Raw genomic sequence first — 25,949 nt, 5'->3', positions numbered from 1 at the left:
TATTTGTGAGACATGGAATCTTAAATATCAGGAGCAGAATAAACACATTTCTAAATTCAATAGGAAGGGGTTTTTTGGCACCATGAAGAAATTCTAAAAGGAAGCTAGGCAAATAATATATCTATTTTCATTGCAGCTAGACTTTAGCATCCTACTCTACAAGCTTAAATTTACAAAGGTTATGACTAGGGCAGATAATCATGTGAAAAGAAATTAGGAAACTGAGATACAATATCCTTATTGTTTAGTCACTCAGAAAAAGTCCTCTTGAAATGAATGACGGTCATGTAACAGGGCACCTTCAGTTACCATTCAGCATACACTCAAATCATTTCACATATAACACAGAATTGTTTGAAATACTAAAGGTAAAGGACTCTAGTTTAGCCAAGTCTCTCTTTTTCCCCTGCCTAAGCAAATTCAACAAACAAAAGATTTTAAAAGTAAAACCCTTCTTCAGGTAGGCAGTGTAAGACACGTTTAAAGGGGGCAGTAATTGCATATTGATCACCATTTAGGCAAGCTGCATGGAGGTGAACTTTGGAATATTCATTGGGCTCAAGTTCAGGCTTTTAGCAATCAATACCTGTTTGGCCTGACTTTCTAGGGTTGACTTTATTTGAAATATTTATTCTACTTGAAGACAAGTAGTTTATCTTAGTCTTGGCTGGGTTCATCAGGCTGTCGATCATGCCAGGACCAATGTGAATGCTAGCCTCTAGACAATGGGTGGTTGTGGGAAATGACTGAGAGTCATCTACTGCTCCCTCCTCTGCGAAGGTGAACCTTCTGAGGAGGAGAGGTGGGGAGAGGGAAGTTTCTGTTGTTTTAATTAGCTTGTTCTTTCTTATAATACGGAAACACTTTGTAATTAACATGCATTCTGAGTATAGTTTTTTTTTGTTCTTTCTTCAAATATTTATGAGGTCCCTAACAGGATGCCAGGTATTAAGCTGAAGATGTAGAGAGAGGCACAGCTCATGCTTCTGAGGAGCTCAGTCCACGGGGGAGACAGATGTGCAGACAATGGTACACTGAGAAGAGCCAAGTACTGCAGTGGAGGTGTACACAAAGTAGGACACAAATGCAGGAAGGAGGGCTGACTATGTCTGAGTCAGGGAGGCCTCACAAAGGAGATGATACCTGAACCAAGCTTCACTGGATGTCTTTCCCAGGCAAGCAAAAAGAGAAAGGGTATTTCAAGCAGAAGGAAACAACAGCACATGCAAAGACAGCAGTAAGCATGGAACAGTTGAGCACTGGTTAGAACAAGCATGTGAGGAAACTAACCAAAGCAGCAGAAAGGAACCACCTGAAAGAAGAAGGGGGAAACAATCCCTAGAGCTCACCAAGGACCAGAAGTAGTCTTTGTTCCCACCAGTTGCAATGGAAAAACCTTGTGAACTCCCAGTTCAGCAGGTAGAGTACTTAGAAAGGTACTGCTTTAGTAATGAATTAAATTTGCCATACATTACATGTTAGTCTGGACCCAACTAATAGAGATCAAAAATAAGCTTCAAAAGGAGCAAACCTATTTCCAAGTAATTTAACTACAATCTAGAACAAAGTTCAAGAATATTTATAAGGATGCAAAAATAAAAAAAATCCAAGTTATATCCACAACATCTGAATTTCTTTAAAAAAAAAAAAAGAATAAGCATCCAGGCATTCAAAGAGCTTAAGCATGTTAACTAGAAACAGGGAAGATATTAAAAAGACTCAAAGTGAACATCTAGAGAAGAAAAACACAATGTCTAATGAAAAATACACTGGATGAGATTAATTGGAGATTACATACTGCAGAAGAAGAGTGAGCTTGAATACGTAACAACAGAAACAATCTAAAATAAAATATAGAAAGCAAAAAAAACTGATCACCAGTGATCTGTGGCTGGACAACTTCAAACAGGTTAAAGTATATTTGACCCTTGAACAACATGGAGGTTGGGGAGCCAACCCTGGGTGCAGTTGAAAATCTGAGTATTTTATAGTTGGCCTTCCAGACACAGTTCCTTTGTACCCATGGATTCAACAACCATGGATCATGGCTGACTACTTAAACAAAAATAACAATAACATATAATGGGATTTATAACATATGTAGGAGTAAAATATATGACAACAGTCGCACAAAAATCACAAAAAAAAAGAAAAAAACTTTGTTCTTAAGAGTAAAAAAACTAGAAACCTAAATGTCCATCAACAAGTTAATAAACCAACTGTGATATATTCATAAAATGGAACACTACTCAGCAAATAAAAAGGAACAAACTACTGATAGATGTGGATGAATCTCAAAATAATTATAGTGAGTTAAATTGGGCAGGTCAAAAAAAAAAAAAAAAGAGTACATACTGTATGATTTCACTTACATAAACTTCCAGAAAATGCAAACTAACCTATGCACATAAAGCAAATCAGTAGTTGCCTGGAGACACTGAAGTTGGGGTGAAGATTTATGGATTACAAAGGGGCACAAGGTAACATCTGGGTATGACAAATACGTTTGTTATCATGCTTGTGGAGATGGTATGATGTGTCTACACATATCACAAAACTCATTCATTGTATACTTTAAATATGTGCAATTGAACTATATTGGAATGATAAACAGCTCTGTAGCTGATGGAAGGGCTCAGATAGGTCCTGTACCATTTCCTGCCAGGTAATCCCTTTTCAGTTTAATCTGCCTTCTCAGCCATAGCACTTTCTCATTTATGAAGAGGTAACACCAGCCTGGAGGGCTGTTGGAAGGATTATTTAGTGCTTTTGAAGCATCTTTCAGGTTTGTAGAGAACAGGGGCAAACTACTATTATCCCATCCAAGTGAGAATGGAAATATTCAGTGAGTAGGGAAAGGGATACTTGTTGGACAAATAACAAGGAAGATCTGTGTGTGCAACTTGGAACACAAACTGGATACAGCCCCATCAGGAGCACAGATGACTTCTAAAAGATGTTCATTATTATTTTGCTTTCGCAGCTGAATCTAGAGACTGAAGGTCAGAAGAAAAGGTTCTAGCTCTTAAAGCAACACCACAACAATAAGAAGAACAGTGACAACAAAACCTTCTGTAAAGGACCATAAGAATAAAAATGCAGCAGAGTTTTTGGATCCTCACATGTTCATTTGGAACAAAAACAATAAAGAACAAAACCAAGGGAATAAAATTTCAAGGTTAAAAACAATTCCCCAGGCTGGTATACCTACCTATATGCTTTGGTACAAACTTGTAACCCCATATTGGACCTGCAAAGACTCACTCTGCAGGTGATATACCATCACCATTTTATTTGTTTTCTTTGTCAGAGACACATTTTTTTAGATTAAGGAAAATCTTACTGAAAAAATCTCAGAGGAAAAAAAAAAAACCGGTGGTTCCTGAAATGGATGTATCTGTATACCCTTCTGTTTCCTTTCTTTCTTTCTTTTTGACTACACAGTTAATAACCAAGATGGGTTCACTGTATTTCCGCTAACACAACCCCAAGTTGCATTTGTACACATCCCTTGGGGATCACGGTGGTCTCTTCTTTTTCTAACTGGAACAGGGTTTTACAACACAAGTAATAAGCTTCATGTCAACATTTTCAAGGAAACTGACAGTGTAATTCTTCTGTCTCCCACTGGTTTTGTTGTTTCTTAAAGAACACTGAATTATTTGATATAAACACATACTGTTATAAAGTGCTTGGTGGGGGCAAGAGGCAAATGATTTGGAGTATAGTCTGTAATGAAACCTAATATATTGAAATCTTCTATTTGTAGCAAATCTTACCAAAGAGAGACATCTGTAACCAAGAACATGGAAACAGCAAACCAGTCTCTTTCCAGGGGCAATGAGGGCATTTTAATAGCTCTGCCTTTATTTCCTGCTAAATTGTAAAATGGCTATACCTTCGTAAGAGTAATTTAGCCTTATTTCTATGACTTGGGCCCTCTAAATCTCATCATCACTCTGTTAAACTGAATACTAAACTATAATTCTCCTAAATTTTATTTTCGTCTCAACTGTCCCTGACTACCAAAATAGCACTTGGTTCATGTTCATTATTTTAACTCTTTTGCTGCCAAAGAACATCCAAATATTCTGTCTGTATCCTAACTCTTGACTATCAAACTAAAAGAACGGGGCCAAGCTGCCTGACACACAGGAGCAGGATTTTCTCCAGCAGGGACTCTCTGGTTCCCTCGTCCTTTCAGTATACAGGTCCACACTGCCCACGAAGCTCTGCATCTCCCACCCTCACCTCATTTTTCTCTTTCCTTATCAAAACACTAGGGCTGAATAAGGAGTTCCCCCCCACCACTTTTTTTTTTTTTTTGAGTTCTTATACTCTAGGATGGCTACCTGCTGCTTTTTTCACAGCATGAGTTCTATTTTTAAATATCACCTCAGCAATCTTTTCTTCTTTTTCAAAATGTCTTCATCTGTCCTTTGGCAGAGATAGAGAAAACAACAAAAAATAGTCCCTTTTTTTTTCTTATTGATTCTGTCAAGCACTATGAAATCCAGGTGCTCTTTTAATATAGGAATGAAAAAAAGTCAGCTGCCAACTAAACTAACACTGGGGTGGAAGGGTAAACCAGAGAGGAAAGGCCTGCAAGGTGATGGCAAAGAGGTACTAGCCTCTAAACAGTCTCCAGAAACAAAAGCCGAGACACTACAAATCTATGTGAAGGATTTCTTTGAACACTGAGTATAAAGGTTATAAGAAATAAATATCTAAACCATAACCCTGAAATACGTAGGAGGATGATGGAAGAAGAGAGTTGAGAAGTTCAAGTGTTCCAAAGGGGGATAAACTGAAGTGTGGACACTTGTGTTGGCTTCTGCTCTGAAGCCCAGCATGGGCACAGGCAAAACAAGGCAGTGAGCCCAGGACAACAGTTGACGCCTGGATTCCCTGCAGCCTTGAAGATCAGGTTGACAACCACTCTGTGGCATGTTTTATGTTCTTCACACACTAAAAGATTTCACATGGGAAAACAGGACTAAATATCTCCAGGCAGGAGTCTGCATTCTCAGCTACATGGCTTTTCATAAGTTACTCCTCATCCCTTGGGTCTACCTATGGGATCTGCCAGCAGTTCTGTGACTCCAGGATTCTAAACAGCAAAAATGTTTCTCAGATTTTTCTCATTCATTTAGAAAATATTTATTGGGAGTAGTGTTGCTCGGTTCTGGGGGTGTGAAGAGGTTGGCCTGTCTCTGCTCTCGAGAGTCTTACAGTACAGCCAGAGACAAACAGATGCTTCCCGCATAGGGTGGTAAGTGCTCCCACAGAGGTGCACGAGGGATGCCAGAACCTCATCTCAAAATCTCGGGGTGGGGGGGGAGAAATGGGTGTAAGGACATGGCTAGGAGAAGTGATATAGGGGCAGAAGTTTCTTAAAGAAGCTTATCCTAAATATCAAGGGTGAGCTACCCTTAGAAAATAATGAAATGTGTTAAGGAATCTAAAATAGTTTGGTTTAGAGAGTAGGATGTAAAAGTGTGGGAAAAGGAGAATGAGAAGAGATGGCCACAGGAGAGTTAGGCAGAGGCCAGACTCTGAAGGGACTTGATACCCTTTCAAACGTTCATAGACAAAAAATAAAGCTTCATTTTTTAAAAATTAAACTTCAGTAATAGAAAAGGAACAGAATAATTTCTATGTTTATACAGAAGAAGGAAAATGATGAAAGAACAAAAAGACAAGACAAAACAAAACCATCGAGGTAATCACTAGAACAAAATAAATGGAAGAAAAGGACCAAACATAACAGTCATTACAACAGAAATAAATACATTAAATTCATCTATTTAAAGACAAACTCTAATATTGGACTAAAACCCTAAAAAACAGCTACATGCTGTTATGAAGAGTCACATATAATATAAAACGACAAAAAGTTAAAGATAAAAGGAGAGGAAGGGATACAATAGACAAACACAAATTACAAAAGGATTCAAGACAAATTCATTACGTGCAACAAAGAGGGTATTCAATATTGACAAAATATACAATTCAAGATTGAAATAAAAGTAATTAGCACTTACTTGCTGAATAAGCAAGTAAGAATATAACAAGCCAAAAACTTCAAGAATAGAAAAAACTCCACAATTAGTCTAATTCTACATTCAGAATTTGACAGATTATTAAAAAAAAAAAAAAAGAAAATTGGATACAGAAGAGTTAAAAGTATATTTAAAAATTTATTTAGGTGATATTTATAGTACTTTGTACCCTAGGAACACAAATTTTATTCAAATGTCCATGGAATATACACAAAAACTAGCCATCTACAAGGCCACAAGTGAAATCTCAAATTCAGAAAGTAGGTATTTTTCAGCCTATATTTTCTATTAATATAATAAGAAAGCAAGACTTAACCACTTGAAAATGTGATGAAGCTAAGCAATTTTAAGAGAAAAAAATTTAACCTGAAATGTTTTTGTTTTTAAATAAGAGAAATATTTTAAAAAGCATTAACCATTTAATTCAGAAATTTAGAAAAAGGGCAATAAAACAAAAAGAAAAGAAAGTAGAAAAAGAATTAAAGCCAGAAAAAAAAAATTCCTGAGAAGGCAAAAAAATAAAGTATCCAAATAAACAAAATACCAAACCAAAAGCAAGAATAATCACTATCATTTCTAAAAAATCTGACTGAGGAAGAAAGCAAGGAAATTTAAATACATAACATTAATTATGATAAAAGGGACATAAAGTACAGAAGGTGAAAGAGAGGAAATGAAATGGAGGATACGGAAAAGAATTGTATGAATACAAGGACAAATTATATTCATTAACTTGAAAGTTTATGAAATTGAGAATTTCAGGAAAGTATAAAATATCAAATTGTCTTAAGAAAAACTATAACACTGATGACAGAAATCAAAGACCTAAATAAATGAAGAAATATACCATGTTCAAGGATTGGAAGATGCATTATTACAAAGATGTCCATTCTCCCTCAAATAATCTATAGATTCAATGCAATTCCAATCAAATCCCAGCACGGTTTTTCTATAAATTGACAGGCTGATTCTAAAATTTATACAGAGAGACAAAGAAACTAAAGAACCTGAACAGTTAAAACAATTCTTAAAAAGACATTAAGTCAGTGGATTCACAGCACATGATTTCAAGACTTAACTATGAAGCTATAATCACCAAAATAGGGTGGTGCTAGGCAAAAAGACACACAGATCAATGGAGCAGAATAGAAAACATGGAAATAGACCTACACATATAAGATAAATTGATTTCTGACAAAGGTGTAAAGGCAATTTAATGGAACATGGATAGTCTTTGCCAGAACTGGACATCTATATGCAAAAATAATAAATAACACCAAGAACCTCAATTCATACCTCACACAAAAACAGAAATTAATTTAAAATGGATCACAGATCTATAAATGTAAAACCCCAAACTGAAAACTTCTAAAAGAAAATATTAAAGAAATGCTTTGAGATCTTGGGTTAGGCAAACACAATTTATATACCATACCAAAAGAACAACTCAAATAAGTTTATAAATTATACTTTATCAAAGTAAAACTTTTAAAAAGACACTGCTAAAAAATGAAAGGGCAAGCCACAGATAAGGAGAAAAGATTTCCAAAGTATGTATCTGACAAAGACTTGTATCTAGAATAAAGAGCACTTAAAACTCAATATGACAACCCAAATAAAAATCAGACAAAAGGTTTGAAGGAAGATTTGACTTTAACAAGACATAGGAAAGGCCGATATGCACATGAAAAAATGCTCAATATCATTAGCCATCAGTTATACGCATATTAAAACCACACTACAAACTCACTTAAATGGCTAAAATTGAAGTCCGACAATACCAAGAGTTACAAAGGATATGGAGCAACTGGAGCTCTTATGCCTTGCTGGTAAAAACTAAAATGATACAATCATTTTGGAAAACAGCTTGATAGCTTCTAACAGTAAACTTATATTTATTTATATGACTCAGTCATTTGTCCAAGAGAAATGAAAATACCTGTTTACCCAAAGACTTTATTCACAATAGCAAAACACTGGAAATAACCCAAATGTCCATCAACAAGTGAATAAATAAACAAAATGACATGCTGGAATGAAGAAATATAATGCAATACTCCTAAGTATAAAAAAGAAACAAACGACTGATATATGCAAGATGAAGGATTTTCAAAAACAATTTGTTGAATGATATAAGCTAAACAAAACACATACTGTACAATTCCATTTATATGAAATTCTAGAATGACAAATAGTTGCCTGAGGCCTAAGGTGGACTGTGGAAAATAATGACAAAAGGGAGCAAGAGAATTTTGGAAGGTGATAAAAATAATCTATACATGCACTGTCCAATATGGCAGCCACCAGCCACATGTAGCTACTGAGCATCTGAAAAGTGGCTAAGTTTTAGATTTAAATTGAGGAGCTAAAATTTAAATTTATTTAAATTTAAGTTTAAATTTAAAAATTGATACTTGATTCAGTTACTGGGAAACATTTAAGGATGTCTAGAAAAACTTAGGTATGGGAATAGACTTTTTCAATTTTATGTAAATTTTATGAAGTCTAAATATAAATCAATGAAAAATTAATGAAAATTTAGCACTGAATTGAGATGTAAATGTAAAATAGACACTGAATTTCAAAGACAGTATGAAAAAAGAATGTAAAATGGCTTAATAACTGTATTTTTTATTGATTACATGTTGAAATGATGATTCTTAATATACTGGGCTATGTGAAATACATTATTAACTTTATTTGTTTCTTTTAAACTATTTTACTGTGTCTACTACAAAATATAAAATTACGTATCTCGCTTGCATTACATTTCTATAGAATAGGGCTGTTCTATACATTCACTGTGCTGAAAACAAAGGTGTGTGCATCAGCCAAAATGAGAACTGTACACTTAAAATGAGTGTGATTTATTGTACATAAACTATGCCTGAATAAAAATGATAAAAATATTAAATTGGGTAGTATATATATATATATATATATATATATATATATATATATATATATATCTGTATGTGCTAATTTGTGTGTATAAATGATTATCTCATTGTTGACCTTTCCTTATCAATAATCAGAAATGTAAAAAGAAAATTCACAAGGTATAGACATGCAAAATTAACTGTTCCTCTTAATAGTTAATACACTCAGTTATATTACCGTTATTTAATGTCGGCCTCTCCCAATAGCTATTGAATTTCTTGAAGGCAGGAATACTGTCTTGTTCATGTCTGTATAAGCCTAGTACTTAACATAGTAAGTTAACCCTAGTACCTCCTCTAAAAAAAAGTAAATAAATAAATCAATCTAATTACCTTCCTCCCCCCACCAAAAAAAAACAAACAAGTAAGCAAACAAAAACCACAGCAAGTTAACACAGCACCTTACCAATGTTTTAACATGCAAAATTATCCCAGACACTTTATATACAGTCTAAATCCCACAAACCCCCTGCAAATTTGGCATTGTTATTTGGCATTCTCAGTTTTCAGATGAAAAAACTGAGGGTCAGAGGTCAGAAAGGGTAGGGTAACTCACCAAATATCCAGAACTAGTAAGTAAAAGAGCTATGTTCCAAACCCACACTGACCTCAACTCCAACGCCCTTTCTTCCACACTATACCACCTCTCTAGGTGAGCATTTCATAATTGTTTGATGAGTGCCTGAATCAAAATAAAGATTAGCATTTAGGGGCAATAGAACCACAGAAATTTTCCTGAACTTTTAGTGTTACAGCTTCATAGTCTTTGAACGAGTCCCCTCGAGACAGGGAGCAACTTGGCAGCTCTTCCCAGAAAATCAGGAAGCATGAATCTAGTATGAAAAAAAATTTCGTCCTATTAAACTTTCCATTTGGGAGCCTGAAGAAGAAAAATAACACAGAACAAAGAAAATGAGAAAGAGAAAAAAGGAAATGCTGAATCTGCTAATATACCTAATTAATGAGAAAGAATTAATCTAACAGTTAACTTCAGCATTCAAAAACGAAAAGTTAGGAGATCCTAGAGAGGAAGTTTCTAAGTCTTTTGGAACTCCTTTTTAATTAGGCTCCCAATCTCAGCATTCCTGTTTGAATAATCCATATCTCTGGTTATTTATTCAGCTCCCTACTGCTGCACATTTCCAAGCCATATGCTACAGGAATACATCACCTCGTATTTGCTCTCAACCATCGAAAGACACTGGCAGTTCAGACCTTTAAGAAGCTTAGAGAAAAGTCCCTGCAGAGTATAGTTTTAAGGTTAGAAGGCCCAGGAAGCCAAATGCATCTTCTTTATATGCTATTTGCTTGAGAAAAGGTAGGTCATTTCAACAAAAGGACAGGCAATTAGAAGGGTAAATGAGACAAACAAACAAAAGACTCAAGAGAGTAAAGCTAGCAAAAATCAGCTGAACACTGAAGGCCTCTGAATAATTCCAATGCTGCTCTCTGCACTTTAAAATAAAAATTTTAAAGCAATTCCAAAAAGGAAGATTTTCCCATCAATCCAAGGTCTGGTATGTACTAGATAAATGAGGTCTACTGTGCCCCCACTCCAGCTCTACACAAATCTTTAAAGAGAAGATATTTTAGAAACATAAACCTTTATAATCCTAAAAACAAAAATAGTTTAAAGCATAAAAATTGTAGAATTTGTCATTGGAGAATTTGTTATAATAACAAAACACTGGAAATAACCTCAATATCAATAACAGAAGATGATGAAGTAAGCTATATTCCCTTAGAGTCCATTATGCAGTTATTGAAAACTCTCAGGAAGATTATGGCACAGCACGGGAAACAGCATGTAAGTTTAAAAAAAACAGAATAGAAAATTACATGCGTGGTAGGCCTAAAAAGCTGTTAAAAACAAGAAAAGTTACAGAAAAAAAGACCAGAAAGATTATGCATCCAAAGTTGGCTTGTGTTTCAGTAACAGAGCTATTTTTAGGTTCCGGATGCAGGAATTCTGTCTTATTTATTTCCGTATAAGCTAAGCACTTAACATAGTACCTTATCAGTGTTTCTAACAGCAGTTTTGCATGTCTATATTGTAAATTATATTTAGTAGATATGTATCAAATTTATAAATAATTTTTTTCAAACAAGTAGTTTAACAGAAGTTTCATTGTATGTGAATACAAGTTTCAAGATGTGGACTCTGGCTCAAGTTCATAAAGAATAATCCCATAATGATTAGTCTTCCAACCATGCAAACATGCTCTTGTATGTCTCAATTTAAAAAACTGTCCATTGACACTATAACACCTTCACCTCATTTCTCTCTTTCCCTTCCAAGCTAGATTTCTCAAAAGAGTTATCGGTAACAAGTTACCTCCCATTTACTTCTAACTTCAGGACTCTGTGAAATATACTAACATGGTATCTACTTTAAATACTTTAAGGAATCAAGGCATAAATAATAAGATACACAAGGAAAGTACCATAAAGAAAAGTTCTAGAACTGTCTTGCACACTTTCATGTTTCCTATGCCAGGCACACATCACATGCACAATTCATTACTGAAAATAATATATAATGAAAATATGTACAAATGAGAAATATGAATGACATTCTGCTGTTAATAATAAAAATACAGACAAACATATGGCATAGATAGGTCTACGTGGGATATAAAGAAAATTGAGTTGTTAAGAAATTAATATAGGATATGTCTGAAAGTTAATGACTACAGCTCCGAAAACCTATGCATTAAGAGAAAAAAAAAAAAAGTAAAAAAATATTTCCCTTCAATGGGACACAATAAGGGGCCACAAACAGACCAAAATATACTTTTTATTCATCCAATCTAACTTTAGAAAAGACCATACACATACCTGAAAACTTTATTGTTTTATATATCTAGGAAACTTAATGGAATAAAATATCACAGCTACACGTTCTCAAATTCAGGTTAACAGTGAGGAGCTGTTCAAAAAGAGATGGAGAGATAGGAGATACGAAGCATACCTGAGCATGAGATTCATCAGCTGAAGACCCTCGCCCTTCAGGAAGCGCTCACGATTGGAACTGAGCATTAGGCAGGAGCAGAGTGAATCGAACAGATTCTCCATCATCTCCTGCTCCTCAGCAGGTGCTAGGATTGTGTCTTTTAAACACCTGTAAAGCAAAGACATCAGAAAGCACAGAACCATAAGAGAATGTCTTTTCATCAACCAGCACTCAACAATTTCCAAAGCCTGTCTGTCCTGATTACCACCCAGTTGAAGAAACAGAAACTTACCAAACAAAATTCTCATCAGTTTCCATTTTAGAGAAACTGGGTTTTCTGATTCACAGGTATTAAATAAATGTCTTGTTCATGTAAAAACCAAAACTCTCAACTGACCATTGTGTCCATGAGTGACTGATAGTTGCAAGGAGGCAGAGCCCCACCCAACCACAACCCATCTCTTCCCCTTCGAAAAGAAACCACAATCCAGAAGGGCAAATCTTGGCCCGATATAAGGAAGAGTCTCCTAACCATCAGGGCTGCTAAACTGCCTCGTATACCAGTTGTGGCTCTAAGTCATGGGAACAGCTCAAAGCACAAGTTTTGTCTTTTCCAGAAATATATGGCATGTTAAAAGGAAAAAGCCTTTTAACAGTGTATGCATATCCATACAGTCTCTTACAAAATGATCAATAATCTTGCAAGAATAGGACAAGCACTTTCCCAGAACTGGAAACAGATTCACAATTCAAAGATCTATTTTTTTAGGATGGAGGCCAAGTCACTCAGGCTGCTGGCACCAAAATGGAAGCTGTATGCAAACTGACATCTCAGACACTCCCAACACTCTCAAGACTTAATCCAAATGATCTATTTTCAGTCCTGGTTTGGGAACAGTATGGATGAGATTTGTTACAAAAATCCTAACAGTATTTTCAGAATGCCAGCAGAACATCATTTCAACTGGATTTATATTTATTACAATGAGCAAATGGCAATTCCTGATTCCTTATTCCAACCTCCAATGCCACATCCTTCCCTCCCCTCTTCTGTGACCTCTATCCCATTGTATTGGAAGTTGTACTCCTGGAGCTTATCTGGATCCTAAGTGAACTAACTCCATGTTAGCAGCAGATTGACAGGAAAGAAAATGAATAATCTTTGGAGTGGGTCAACTGAAAATAATTTGGTATTCTTGGCCCAAGAACATACACTTAAGCAGGAAGTACACCTCTTTTGGACTGACAAATATCAAAAGTCCACACCAGATACACAGTGATATCTGGTTATAAAAAGCAAATGACTAAGAAAAGGAGACAAAACATGTACCTCCAATGTAGTCTCAAACCTGCCAACATACCCCATATGGCTTGCATCATATGGCTTATTCCTTCCCGAAACTTCCAGCTCCACCCCCCACTTAAATAAAGCAAGCCATGTATCTTCATGGCAGACAGGAAGCATAAGAATTACTCACGGATAACTGCTGAAGAAGCACATCGATTCCATCCAGCTCCCCAAGCAATTCCCTGTTTTCTAAAAAGGGAAAAAAATAGGAAGAAAAAAAAATGAAGCTAACTGTCAGATTTTACAGCCGTCTAACACTGATACATCAGCAAACAAAATCAATACAGCTTGACAGAGTACAAAAGCTGCACAGAGAGCGAGAGGGAGAGCAAGGGGATGCCAAAGGCAAGAGAGCTTGCTGTCATGATCTGAAACAAGCCTGGCTCCTATCCTAACAGTATATCAATACCAAGAGGGAGCCTCACCATCGTTGTCCTGGAGCAATATGGCCAGTACTTCACTACAATACAGTTTGTTGGCGTCGAAAGGCATCTTTGCCTGTGGGGAAATAGGAGAAATGAGAAAAAATATTAAGGGGCCTTGCTTCCTTCCCCAGGACCAATTTTTCATAAGTACTAAGATCTGAATTAGAGAGAAGTATACATTAGAAAAGGGAAAAGGCAGGTTAAGGGTAACACAATGTCTGCCTCTCCTCTCAAGAGACCAGACTCAAGTACTACATAGTAAAACCATAAATGGTAGAAGTACACAATGGTTCTTACACTCCTACTGCCCAGTATGAATGTCACCTCCTCTGTGAGGCCTTCCCAGATTTCCCATTTTGAGTTCAGGACAGTTGTCTAGCATATAGTACATACTCAAATGTGAACTAGATGAATAATGGAAGTTTTGAAATTTTAAGGCTAAAATCCATGAAATTTCATCACAAGCTACAATCATAAAATTAGGCTACAAATTAGCAGATAGATGATCAGAGAGGCTGAAAAGAAAGCAAGTACTTGTTTAGATTAGTTGAATGTCTTTATAACAAAGTAGTTCCTTTTGGATTTTTTTAATGCTGAAAATTTAATTTGAAACCATAAGCCTATCTGCTCGTGGACCATAATCTGCCTACTATTTAAAAAGGAAACCACATTAAATATGCAGAAATGTGTTAATATTTTAATACCCAAATTACTATCCACAATTCTTCCCCTGCAGCATGCTCTGCTACTTGGAGTTGCAGAGGGGACACATCTACTGCAGAGACTATCTTTCATGGCCATCCACATTGCTGTTTCAGTAGCGACACTCAAGTATCTCTCCACTTAACAATGCCCCTCAGATAAAGGTACACAGAGAGGAGCAAGCCTCATTGATGTGTTTTTATGTACTGTACCCTTGATCCTTTAAATGCAGGCACCTAGACAATGACTGTTAATCAGCAGCAGCCTTGCTACTTATCCAAGTTTTTGAAATGACAAATAATTACTGTACCTGGAAAGGGAAAGTGTTTATTCTGGAGCTAACACCTTCATCACCTTAGCACCATTCACAGTTCTGTTTGGACATTGATTTTGTACTTAAGAGGGAAGAGTGGCCCTTAATGAAGCAACACACAGCATCTTTTCAGTTCTCTTTGCACGTCTTCCTCATCATGCCTAAGAGCACCCCATGGGATTTCAGAAGGCTGACCAGGTATGACCCATCTTAGGTTAAAAGATCTGTAAATACAAGGTCTTACATGTGCTGACTACAAGGTATACTCCTTGAGCAAATTTAAGGCCTTGTTTCAAGAAATTCAGTGTAACAGCCAGGGTTTAAATGGATTTTTCACTTTAAGAAAAATAGTTTTATACAAATCAAAACACAATAGTCTAAAGCCAAAGGGTGAGCATCTCTATTGGAATGAAGGATTTACTAATGAAATTACTTCCTCAAACATTTAAGTTACAAATATTGCTAGTTTAAATGATTTAAGCCATACCAGCTTATACACAGCTTTTCAAGGGTCAGGGTTCTTGTTTGAAACAGGTACACTTACTGAAAGAAACCAAACAACATTAGGCCACTAGAGCAATAGGCTTTCTATGGTTCCAATGCCTCTTGTCCTTCATTTGATTTTATAAACTCCTGTCTCCAAAGTAGGAGGGAGGTTTCCTCTTTTTTCAACAAATATTTATTGGGCACTTGCCATATTTAAGACAAAACAATTGGAAGTGATAGCAAACAGAGGCGATTTGACATGAACATGGTCCATTGTCATGGCATTTTTTTAAATTATGCTGAATTAAAATCAATTTTATCAAGTAATACAGTCATGTTTAAAAAAATAAGGACATGAATCTGGGATCAGACACACCTAGATTTAATTCATGAGCATGCACTACCTATGTGACACAAGTATGCAGTTCCCAAACTATGTGCCAAGATCCCTGGGACATCATACTGAATTCACAGGGCATTCCAAGGATTCACAGGATTTCCAAGGAAAGCACAGTGACATCCAATATCTGTTGAATAGTGAGTGCATTAACCACTAGTTCCAGGGTACACTTCTTTTGATGACATCCTAGCTTTGTGAAGCTGGGTTTTGGTGGTTGCTGTGATAAAAGAACTGTGTGAAAATCAATGTGGAATAGGAATGAAGGTGGTGGTGTTTACTCTGATTCCAAGGTTTTAGAAGTTGTGCAGTACTCAAAAGGTACACATATCTACTGGTAAGTAATTGTGGTATTTAAGATGAACTAAAAATGCTTTTAATTCATGTATATTATTTTCTCAAATAGATACTAAATTGTTAGGACATAAATATGTATTAAACTGTTTGGACCTAATTCCTTTAAATGGGACTACTAGGTCCTTTTTGGCACAGGACCCTGTAAAAACAAAATTACTAAGACACTAATGGCACCATAAATTAAGAATGGTCATCTACCAGAAATTGACACATTGTAAGCGACTGTAGTTTAAAAAAAAAAGAATGGTCATCTATGACCAAAGAAACATTTCTTGGTCTCAAGTTTCTTTATCTGTAATATGGAAATAACAAAATAACAACTTCTTTGGAGAGTTACTATGAGAATTAAATATATAATATGGAAGTACCTAACACACAGTAGGTACCACAAGTTTTTCTGACGTCTGGAAATTAGAAATATTCAGGTTAAAATCTCAGTTCCAACAGTTACCAGCTATGTGAGCTTGGCCAAGTTACTCTGCCTCGCTAACCTGATTGATATCTCCTATGTTAAGCGAAGCTGTGGGCTAGATGGGGAAGAAGGAGACTAATCTTTCATGTCTAGTCAAAGACAAAAGTCACCAAGGAAGTTTTATTTCTGTTTAAATCTCAGTTAGAGATGACAGCCTCCAAGCCTGCAAAACACCAAATGCCAAATTACAAGGGCATTTAGTCAGAATCAGCAGACAGGAGAATTCATTTAACAGGTATAAGGTCTCTTGGATTTTGCAGAGTTAGCCAATGAAGGTTGGGGCTTCTAGGTCTCTCTTCTATCCAGGAGCCTGGTGATCCTAAATCTTTCAGCTGTCAGTGTAATTACAGAGCCAAACATAGGTTTGTACTCAGCATGTACTAGCCCTGAATAAAATTAAACTTCACCTTTTTGGGAGCTGCTGCTTTTTTGGAAAGTACGAGACAATTATGCTACCACCCGCAGCAAGAAGCTGCAGGTTATTTCTGCCGCTCACCTCTGGTACCTGGAACACACAGGGCACATTCAGACACATCTATAGTCCTGTATAATCGTTAAGGCAGCTTGTGCCCTGCACAGTCCCAACTCTTGGTCATAAGAGGCTAAGGACTTAGCATCAACCAGTTGTACATGTAGTATAGTATAGCCAATTCTCAATTCATGGGCTCAAATGCTGAATATGACAACTGTTTTTGAAGCAGTGATTTAACTGGGGAACAAAAAAAGAGTCTTCACTTAGTTTCCTTAGAAAAGAAAAAATAAAACTTTTGGTTTTGCTGTTATTGTCAATAGTACACAATATCCTACAAGTTTGTATTCCCCATTGAAAAATGAACTGTGATGCAGCATCTCTCACACTACTGCTATCTGCCACTTAATGAAATCCTCTGCAATGGGTTTCATCCTCATTAGCAGTACAAATTAGTGAGGTTTCATTTAGAGAATGAAGAAATCCAAGAGTATCTCTATATACTGCTGGGCTACCAGGACAAAACGGAGACTCACTGACGTGCCACTCACTTAAGAATTACTCAAGGACTACTGAACAAACATGGAACAGTCCGTTACATAGCAAGGTTTTATCAAGCAATGTAAACATTAGTACTTTATGATGGAGGTTCTCAGACTTCAGCATGCATCAGGATCACCTGAAGGGCTTGTTAAAACACAGATTATTGGCTCTTCCCCAAGCTGGGCAAGATTTGGTGGGTCAGGGGTGGGTTCAAGAATTTGCATTTCCAACAAGTTGCCAGGTAATTCTGGTGCTCCTGGTCAGGAACCATACCTTGAGAACAACTGGGAAGAGATGCAAACCTGATGGAATTCCAGTCCCTGCCCTTAAGGAGCTTAAGGACATTTGAAGAAAGACAATGAGTACAGTACAAAATACATAAAAGTCTGACAGGTGATGAAGAAAAAATGCTCCATGAGGTAACTGTCACACAGTTACTGGTATATGTTAGAACCCAGAGCTGCCAAATTCCACAGGAGAACCAGTAGAAAAAAACAAAATGGTTGATATTCAGAAAATAAAGAAGGCAGAATGGGTTGGTGGCAAAGCAGAGCTATTGAAAGGGTGCCTGAAGAAAGTGTGGAGGCTTGGTTTTTAATCCTAGCTCTATCTCTAATAACTACTATGTATTTGGGCAAGGTACTTAATCTCTATAGGTCTCAATTTTAAATTTTTTGTCTGCAGTAGAAGTTATAAAATTCCCTTCAGTTCAAAAAATGATGGAGGCTACATGGAAGAGTAGCGATTTAAGCTGGTTAATGAAGATTACGTATAACTTAGAAACACATAACAAAGACAGGAGTCATTCCTGGTGGAGGGAGGAACATGAACAAAGACAGATACAGAGATCAAAATAACTGCTGACCTTTGCGGAGCAGGGGATAGATGAAAGAGACGTGTCAAAACCGAGAAATGGAAGGGTCAGATCAGGCCAGGAAAAGGGACTTTAAAAAGTAGGCACAGAGTGGGATCTGATGTAGAGGGAGGGCATCAGCATCACTGCAGGAAGGTTCTTGAACATGTAATGGCGCCATGAAAATGGAGTTTTAAATTCGTCTGGAGTAGTACAGAACAAAAATAGGTAACAAAAATGTTCACATCTCTAGAGACCAGTAGATCTTAGTGAGGGCTGTATATTATAATCACCGGTGGAACTTCTCTAAAATACACTAAAGACAGAGACTGAGACGGTAAGTCTTGGAATCCATATTTTTTAAAGTTCCACTGGTGAAAGTAAGGATCTGGTTCCAGTACTGACTCTGATTCACCATGATGTTTATGATGGTGAAGATTACAACAAGCACTTTCCCAGATTATGAGAATTAGGAGCAAGGCATTGCTTCTAAAAACATGCCTTCTTGCTGGCCTCACCCTTAAGCAGGACCTTCACTCATTAATGTTGTGGGCAGCACAGGATTATTCTAAGAGCACTGGCTTACTAGTAAAATAACCAAATAGTATTTTAATGTTTAGATATCCTAAAACCTTGAAATACTTTAGAGGCAGCAACATGGCTATTTATGCCCTGAGGATTACATAAACATGATGCTTGAAAGGCATGAGTCCAAAGCTTGCTAGACTACCAAATGGGCCTCTTTACTACTCTCATAAGGGTAATGGAATCCAAGCCAAACACTCAAAGGTCAATTTCCCTTTCTGTTACCGAGTCACAAAAAGACTGGCAAGTTTCAACACCTTTCAAAAGGCAGATGAAGCCTTACATTCTGGTTTAATGAAAGATCCTCGAGTCAGTATCAAGTCTCAAGTAACAGAAAAATTGGTCCTGACTTTACAGAGACAAAAATTGGATTATTTTGTATATTTTAAGGTTGCAGCACCAACCCATGGCCACCTCATCACAACTCAGGTCCCTGCCATTTACCCCATCCCATTAACTCTATGCTCCAATTTCCTCTCCCCTACTCCTCACTCCCAAAATGTGTCAAGGCTTTGGAGAACAAAGATTTGTTGAATATGGAGAAAAGAAGAAACTGAGGGAGGTGTGAAGGTAATTACATGGGGAAACAAGTCTAGTTCTAAAAACAAAGGACACCAAGACTCATGAGAGGAGGTTAAAAGGAAGCTGCATGACAATGAATGAATGAACCAAACCTGATTTTTTCCTGGAAGGAAAGGCGAGGGTGTGTGTGTGTGGGTGGGGAGTTGCAGTCTACTGAGCTATGCATTAAGTTTAGACTGCCAGGCAAATGTGCCCATACCCACTGACGGTAACATTTAGGCTAGCTGAATATCCTCAAGTCATGTTATGTATGTTATAGATTTAATGGGAACAAATGTTTAAATAAGTAGGACTGGAGGAAGACTTAGATTGTCAGAGAGGGATGGAATCGTGGGGCATTTGATATTTTAGGCAGAATCTTCTTCCTTAGTCCTGCCAAGTAGCTGGGGAATAAATCTGACCTGATGCATCTCAGACCCTCTGGATCTCTATGATCCTCTGAGATACAGCAAGACCATGACTACTTAGAGAATTATTCTAGCTACAATCTAGTGCCTCCTTTTCACTGAAAAGTTGGGAATCCTTGCCTGCCGAGACCATTTCAGTAGCATACAAGCAGTTCTAAACTGCCTCCCATCACACCTTTGATTAACCCTATTTTGACAGAAGCTCCTGCCTCTCCCTTTCATTTATTCATTGGTACAGCACTAAATGTTAAGAAGATGGTCAAAAGAACCATGCTAAGAAGGAAAGAGGATGAATAATTCAACAGAGATATGAACAAAGAATATAAACAGAAAACTAAAAGAGATGAATACAAATGGCTAATAAACAACTGGAAGCCAATATACTTTTCTCAGTTTTAAAATTCCAAATTAAAATAAAATTCCAGTTTTCACTTATCAGGTTAACAAAATTTTAAGTCTGATAATACCCAGTGTTGCTAGGGGAAACAGACCATCTCAAATCGGTGGGACAACTGATAGAGGACAATTCTGCAATATCTACCCAAAATGTTAGTGTGTATACCCTTTGACCTACCAAATCTACTTCCAGGAATTTATCCTACAGATAAACTGCCACAAGCGTGCAAGAAAAAAAAAATGTGCATGTGCATTGTGCACGTGGGGATATTCACTGCGGCATTGTTTTGCAGTGACAAACTTACAAACAGGGGAATGGTTAAATTAATTCTGGTACAACTGTAAAATGGAATACTAGGCAGCCATTAATTCAGTGAAAAAATATCAACTTGCAAAAGAAAATACTGTGTAATTCTATTTGTGAAACACAAACACTCCTATTTACACACAGACAATTTCTAGAAGGATAGATAAAATACTGTTAACAGTGGCCGACTCTGGGAAGTGGACCTAGAGGGAATCAGCAGAGGGGAACTTTTATTTACAGTTTTATACCTTATGTACCACATGAATTTCTACTGACAACATGTTTCTATTATTTTCAAGGGTACTAAAGGCTATTTTAAAAACAAACAAAAGAGGAGAAGCAAAAAAAAAAAAAAAAAAAAAAAAAAGAAGCAAGAGGTACCAAAAGATTCCCAAACCAGGGCATAAAGCCCAGGAATAACAATCTGTGCCAATGACCCAGCATGAGCCATTCCCAGAGCAAAAGGAGGTTTGAGATGTGGTCGCCCATGGCCAAACTTACCTTCAGCCTCTTCAGCAGCCACTGGAGAAGACCCTGCTGGGCAGCCTCTGTACACATCTCAGGCCGGAACTCAGCCATGTTTTCCACAATAGCTGAAGAGAGACAGACACCGGTAATTTGAGAGGGCAACTTTGTTTCCATCTACAACAAGCTTCAGTCCTACCACAGGCATTTTATTCCTCTTCCCACTTCCCTGTATCCTCCCAGCTAGATGCTGTTGTCATTTTTAGATTAACCAAGGAGATGCTATTTTTTTTTCCTTCAAGTTGTGTTACAAATAAAACTCATATCTGAATGTGATGGAATTCACTAAAGGAGTAAGTGAAAGATTTTCTGTGTTAACAGGAAACAGCACTACAGCCGAACACACAAAAGTGTGAGTATCTGCCTATGAAGACCCTCTTAGTCTCATTTGTACTACAGTCCCCTAGACCTGTAACTAAAGAGATGGGGGCAGGCAGAAGCCTTAAGGAAAAATAGGGGGAAGAATCTGAAGCCTCTTTCTTTCCTGTTTTCAGTTTTTTTTTCTCTGGACTCTGCAAGAAAGGCAAGCATGATCTTTTAAAATGAACAAAATAATGTGTATACAGGGGAAAGGCCAGAGGTCAGTGTCAGGTACTCAGAAGCAAACATAATTGGTCCTGCTGTCTCCTACAACAACCAAATTATTGTTCAATTTTAAAAAATTAAACATAAGGAGGCAAAAAATGATTATACGATTATGATACTAAAAAAGGAGATATTAAAAAAAAATCTGTTGTCCCATTCTAATGCATCCAATGCCTTCATTTCCTTCAGCGCCCCTTCTGCTCCATATCCCAGGCTATGTTACTTTCACAAAGCAGACAGAGTTCTGTGTTCTCTAAGCACAATGCCCAGAACACACTGGCTCTGCGTTTTGAAGAGAAAGGGCTGAAGAAACCACTGTACCTCCCATCTTCTTCCTCATTCTTTCACCCACATCAGCCTTGCCAATGGCAAGGTAAAGAATGACCAGGTGGCCCCTCAGGGAGTAGGATACAAAGTTGTGGGGGCAGAGTAGCATTGAGACCCCTGAGTGATGAAGATCATTACAATACCTTAAATTACTTTCTCACATTTTCTCAAGAAATCAGCTCATTCATTTTAATCTCTTATGCCTTTAGCTTATTCTTCTGCTTACACTTTAGATAGCTTCCTGATGTCCACTAGGATAAAATCCAAACATCTTGCCATGGTTAACAAGGTCTTCCATAATTTGGATAAACGTATTCCACCAGCCCCATCTCCCACCACCCACCACTCCTACCTCGTGCTGCCACAGTACATTTCTAGTCTTTCCCTAAAGCTCTTGCTCATTCATAGCTTTGCAAATGATACTGCCCAGCCCAAGGGTCCCACCTCACATTTCTCCATCAAGATGCACCTGTCTTCATATTCAGCCCCAATCAGCTACCTGCTCCAATATCCAGCAATTTGGAGACCACTCCTCTTCACTTCTATGGTCCTCCCCACTGACGCTATTATACCATTTATCACCCTGTACTATCTTACCTTTCTGTTCAAGACTTTCCCATCACTCTGCCTCTTAAAACAGTAGAACTATGCCTAATTCATCTTTAATCTACCCAGTGCCTAGCATAGTGCCTAACATAAACATCAGGTGTTTAATAAAGAAAAAGCTGAGACCAGACAGATCTCCAGAGACTGCCAGGTCAGCGCTTTTCCCATAACACCAGGCTCTTTTTATTAACAGTTAAGACTTTTGATAAGCTTTCTATTCAGCAAAATCCAGCATTAGGCTAACAGATGGTAATGCCAAATTCTGGCTCTAGACTAGAGCCAACCCCCAAATTACAGATTGTCGTGTTCCCTCTTCTCTTACTCCCTAGGTGCTATGTCTTCCTCCTTCTTTATGGTAATCTTCACAGTAGAGAGTATAAAACTACAAGAGAAATCTGTGGTAGGCACAAAGGAGCTGAGAGAAAATCTAATCTCATCAAAATTTCTGCTTCTGCGGGGTCTTGTTCATTTCTCAAACTCTGCTTACAGATATGTCACCTCTGGTTTTATAAGACAGCGACCAGTGATAAAGAGGACTACCCAAAAGCACAATTCTAAATAGGCTATTGGTTCAGCAACTTTGCAGGGGGAAAGACTGGGGAGACTGGAGGAGAAGGTGGAGGAGGGGAAATACTGCAGAGGAATCCACTTAAATGAACATATGATAAAGTAGCAGCCAAGTTAACAGGAATATTTCAACTCACAGTTTAGATGGCAAAGTACACATGAGAGAGAAACACTAACTCTTTTTCAAATAAAATGTCCTGTAAAGGTACAGGCATACCTTGGAGATATTACAGGTTTGGTTCCAGACCACTGCAATAAAGTGAATATCACATAAAGCGAGTCACATGAATTTTTTGGTTTCCCAGCGCATATAAAAGTTATGTTTACACTCCACTGTAGTCTATTAAGTGTGCAATCGCATATGTCTTTAGAAATGTACATATCTTACTTTAAAAACAATGTACTGTTAAATAATGCTAACCATCATCTGACAATGCAGGGCTGCCACGAACCTTCGATTTGTAAATGTAATACCTGCAAAGTGCAATAAAGCATAATAAAATGAGGTATGCGCGTACACGGTTGTTCAAAAGTTTGAAGATAAGTGGGAAGAAAAACCATCAGAGGAGATTCAAAAATTGTAAAATACACACTTTGCAAAGCAAAAAAGAAAAGAAAAAAGAAAAAAAAAGAATTCATCCTACACAGACTTCATCCTAACTTTTGGAGGCAAAGGCCTGCTAAGGGAAGCAGTTTTTATCCAGGAAGGTTACCTACTTAGTGGATTTCTTTTATTACCTGCAAGCCAAACCAAAGCAGCAGTTATATGAAATTTACACAAGGGTCTTCATTTCTGAAAAGGCAGTTTAGGAGCAGAGAAGAAGAACACTCTCCTGCTGTTGACTCTATTATGAAGGAGGAAGGAAATGAGCTCCAAACCCCAAAACAAACACAGAGAAACTCAGGGAATGCTGGCCACCCTCCCCCTTACCCAGCGTGTTGTGGACGCCATCCGCCTCTTCCTTCACAGACTCATCCAAGCGCTCCAGATTCTGCACTAGCAGTGCTACCACTTGCCCGTCCACCTTGAGCAACAGGGAAGCAAAAGGGATACACGTCACAAAACAGTCCCCCAAACCCCCCCATTCTCTGAATGAACCAAGTAATTATCTGCCATATCTCTCACCCCATCATCTCTTTTGAGCCTTGAAGTGACCCCAAGGCAAGGAAAGAGCAGGCATCATTAGCCCTAATTTTAGACTGAAGCTTAAGGAAACAAAGAAAATTCAAGATTACAAAGTTATTGAGTGACATGCTAGCACCTGAACCTAGGTCTTCCGAAATCAAGTCCTGTGCTCTTTTGACTTTTATGTGGTATTTAAACACCTTAGAAAAATGTCATCTTAAGTCAACAGTTCATTTGAGTCAACGTACATTTGTAGACCACAACACTAAGATGTTTAATTGGGAAGTTTACTTGCCATACTTTACACTGCCCTCAAAATTTAGGGTTAAACTCAAAACATTCTTAACTTTCCACACTAAGCTTTTATGAAACTATTACTTCTGATGAACTTCTGATTCCTTCTTGAAAAGGATATTAACATAATAAAATGCCTTATGTTTGTATTAATTTAATGCATAAGAAAGTAATTATATTTCTCTTATTTAATTTGATTCACATAACACTTACAGAAAACTTTAAGTAACCACTTCATATAGATGATATTCAAGAGATTAATGATGGAGTCAAGACCACACAGCTTCTAAGCAGTGGCAGCAGACGCAAAACCAAGCAACCTTCTAAAATGAAATAAGGCTTATACCACTTCACAAACCTTCTGGCACAACGTGTGCCCTTACAGAGACTGCCTTTGGGGAACCCCGAGGTACACCAAGGAAATAAGTAATGAAACACCTAATAATAAAGAAGTGATTATCTATCTGATAACTCATTCCTAAGTCATAGCCAATAAGTAAACCTATATTGGAAGATAAGATACTGCTACATATCCATATTTATAACCTGTCTCTCACTGTCTCAGTCTCTTCACTTAGGAAATAGGAATAAATTAGTAAAGATTAAATGAAATTATGTGGCATGCCTTACGTTGGGGTCTGATTCAAAAGTTAAGTAGAGAGTTTGAATCTAGCCCTTTACTTCTTGTGATACTTGATTATTCATTGTTCATACCTCCCGTAGGCTAAGAAAAACACAAATTCTTTGAAGGCAGGTACTGCAGCCTCATTCATCTTGGTATGCTCATCAAAGTCAAATGCAATACTATACATAGCAGACATACAGTAGTTTTGCTAAATTTAAATCAACTGACAAAACACTTAGTGTACCGTAATCATATTTTTATGTCTATTGCTCCATTTATTCTCATGCAATCCTCACAGCTTTTACAAGTGAGAAAACAAAGGTCCAGATTGGTTAATTAGCTTGGCCAAAGTCACAAGGCTTGCAGCAGAAGTGACCAACTCTGAGACTATTTTTTTCCCATCATACCCTATCACTTCGATGTAGGGGGAAGAAAGGAGACAAAAGAAAGGAGGGAGAAGGAAATGATCTCATATTCAACTGACACTTCCTGAACACTTGCATTTAAGGCACTCTACAGACACAACTCAAACTCAGCCTGAGGCTGGAACAATGGCAAGAGAGACACGTCTCGAAATAAGGCCTCTACTCCTTCTGAGTGTGACTTAAGGGAAGCATCTGGATGGGGGAAAAACTGAAATTATTGACTACTCTGTGATACCTGAATCACAAATGAAACAGGTTTATCGAGCCTTTCCT

The 25,949-nt window shown here is 37.3% G+C and overlaps 1 protein-coding gene across 1 annotated transcript in view; it reads right to left on the bottom strand.

The window, feature by feature from the left end:
* Positions 1 to 25,949, bottom strand: part of CTNNBL1 (catenin beta like 1) — a 143,948-nt gene that overhangs the window by 61,481 nt on the left and 56,518 nt on the right. The window contains 6 exon segments of the mRNA XM_006188621.2: positions 11,973 to 12,094; positions 12,096 to 12,122; positions 13,433 to 13,491; positions 13,728 to 13,800; positions 21,098 to 21,189; positions 24,138 to 24,231. Of these exon segments, the coding sequence (XP_006188683.1) occupies positions 11,973 to 12,094; positions 12,096 to 12,122; positions 13,433 to 13,491; positions 13,728 to 13,800; positions 21,098 to 21,189; positions 24,138 to 24,231 (467 nt within the window).

Source organism: Camelus ferus, chromosome 19, assembly GCF_009834535.1.
Source record: "Camelus ferus isolate YT-003-E chromosome 19, BCGSAC_Cfer_1.0, whole genome shotgun sequence".
In the NCBI taxonomy this organism is placed as follows: Eukaryota; Metazoa; Chordata; class Mammalia; order Artiodactyla; family Camelidae; genus Camelus; species Camelus ferus.
The sequence above is the reverse complement of the archived record's forward strand: the minus strand, read 5'-3'. Positions and strand labels throughout refer to the sequence as shown.